The 2,402-nt window shown below is 56.2% G+C and overlaps 1 protein-coding gene across 4 annotated transcripts in view; it reads left to right on the top strand.

The window, feature by feature from the left end:
• Positions 1–1,916: 1,916 nt before the first annotated feature.
• LRCH2 (leucine rich repeats and calponin homology domain containing 2) overlaps positions 1,917–2,402 on the top strand; it is a 36,713-nt gene continuing 36,227 nt past the window's right edge. For all 4 annotated transcript variants that reach the window (XM_042876688.1, XM_042876686.1, XM_042876687.1 and 1 more), the window contains exon 1: positions 1,917–2,232. In XM_042876688.1, the coding sequence (XP_042732622.1) occupies positions 1,917–2,232 (316 nt within the window). The remainder of the gene's footprint in view (positions 2,233–2,402) is intronic.

Here is a 2,402-nt window from a genome sequence, read left to right as displayed (position 1 = left end):
TTCTCTAAAGGCTGGAAAGAAAAGTCAGTGCTGACATCTTAGGAGGATTCCTGTTGCTATTGTTATCACTTGCCCAGGCCATGGATCTGACCTGGGACCTGACACAGCCTGCAGGATGATGAAGGACACTTCCAGAGGTACAAGGCTTGGCCTCACCATACGCAGAGCAACAGCACTGTGAGTCTTGTGAGCAACCACAGCTTGCAATCCATGTTGAAAGCTGGGCAGATCAAAGCCTTTTCTAGATCTCATCCCCCTAGGGCACTAACACTGCCTCTTAATGTTTGTTGATGTCATCTCTTTATGGGTTTTTATCTAGAGAGGATGTGGGTAACCACAAAGACTTTCAAAGTGGAAGCTGCTCATGGGAGCGGGGGATTTTTGGTTGTTGTCAGTCTCTGTACACACAGCCTCTGTCTGTGGTGTGGCAGCACAAAAATAGTTTGTCTTGTGCAGTCACACTGCAACATCTGAGCGTTTCCACATCTTCCTGTATTCCTTTTTGCTGCCATGTTCAACAAGAACACACTCTGTTCTGCAGAAGAAACCAAGGGATACCACAGCTGTGGCTTGCTGATCATTATGGCATGGAGGTCTGGGGAGCCACTGAACTCATGACTCGTGGTTTTGCTTATTGCTGGTTCATAATGTAAGAGGGGGCAGCAGGGGCAGGAGGGAGGCCCCTATGGGTCAGCCTGCACAAATCTATACCTGAGGAATGTGCAACCACATGCACAACCCAGCAGTGCCTGGGACCTCCATCCACCTCCACCTCCCTGCTTGGAAACCCGTCGGCAGGCAGCAGCAGCACTGTTCCTGCAGCTGTGTGTGACTTGTCCTGCTGTAAATCCAGGGGATGATTTGCTTTCCCAGGGCAGAACTGTGCTCCAGGCAGACCAACGGGTAGATTTGTGAGCACGAATCCCACAGTGGCACCCACAGCTGATGCAAAACGAAGCAGACAGCCACAATATTTGCAGGTGACAATGGGAGCCCTTCCCCCTCCACATTTGGCAGCGTGCTCTGGCAGGAAAGCCAATCTGTTTGCAGTGACACAGACATCCCAAAGCCCATACACTGCAGCACCAAGGGATTAAGCCCTTCACTCTTCAGTGCTGCCGTACTGATCCCAGCTAATGCAGTTCTATGGAGTGTGGGTCAGAGAGTGCCCATAAAGCTGTTTATTTCACTGCTAACAGCTCAGCAGTCTCTTGTTGACACAGCACTGCTCTCTTCCATACTGCCTGTAGGGGCAATTTCCCTTTGATCACCAAATCAGTCATGATGATTGGCTTGATTGATTGATGATTTCATGCATGTACACATGAAAAAATATATTTATATATATATAAATACATATATGCACAGATATATGCATATACACACACACACATATATATACGTATATACAACTATCCTTTTAAACACCTTTAGGAGAATCAAAGCATAAAAGCAGATTCTGCCTATCGCATTAAAACGTGGGTCTAGGAGCCTTTCTTTTACTGTTTCTTCATGATGGCTCTAGAGGTATTTCTGGCAGATAAATATGCAGCACCTAAGAAGTGCAGATTACACGGTAATAGAGATAATTACTCTTCCTCTAGCATCTCATTAAGGCAGCGGGGTCCACCGCAGCCCGGTTCCCATCAGCATCGACCGGGCAGCGCCCCGGGGAGCCACGCCCCCTCACCTCGCCGCCGATTGGTCAGAACGGCCGAAGGAAGGCACGAAGCCACGCCCCTCCCCGCTTCTGATTGGTGAGGGCGGCCGAGCAGCTCGGAGAAGCCACGCCCCCTCCTCCGTCTCCGCTCTCCCTCCTGTTCCCCCTGCAGGCCCGGCGGCGCATGCGCAGTGACGGCGGCGGCGGCGGGCGGCCCCGCTGTTGTTATTGTGGGGCTGGGCTGCGCCGCGCGAAGATGGCGGCCGGGCAGGGGGGCGGCGGCGGCGGCGGCAACGGCGGCGGCAACGGCGGCGGCAACGGCGGCAACGGCGGCAGCAGCGGCGGCGGCAATAACAACGGGACGGGGGGGCTGGGGATCCCCGCTCATCTCACTCTCTCCTTCTCGGCCGGACCGCACTGGGGGGCGGCCACCCTTCCGCAGCCTCACACGGTGCGCAGCTTGGACCGGGCCCTGGAGGAGGCGGGCAGCTCGGGCATCCTCTGCCTCAGCGGCAGGAAGCTGCGCGACTTCCCGGGCAGCGGCTACGACCTGAGCGACACCACGCAAGCAGGTGGGGGGGCGCGACGGGGGGCGCTCTGCCGGGCTGCGGTGGGGCGAGGGCGGCGCGGGGCGGCGCGTCGCTGCGGTGCGGGGCACATCGGCGCTTTGTTACACCTGGGCTGTCCGTGCGTGAGCCCGCGGGATGCGGTGCCCGCGGGATGCGGTGCCCGCGGGATGCGG

Source organism: Lagopus leucura, unplaced genomic scaffold (genome assembly GCF_019238085.1).
Source record: "Lagopus leucura isolate 7727_CA_CO unplaced genomic scaffold, USGS_WTPT01 Super-Scaffold_100016, whole genome shotgun sequence".
Lineage (NCBI taxonomy): Eukaryota > Metazoa > Chordata > Aves > Galliformes > Phasianidae > Lagopus > Lagopus leucura.
This window is presented reverse-complemented; position numbering and strand designations above follow the sequence as displayed.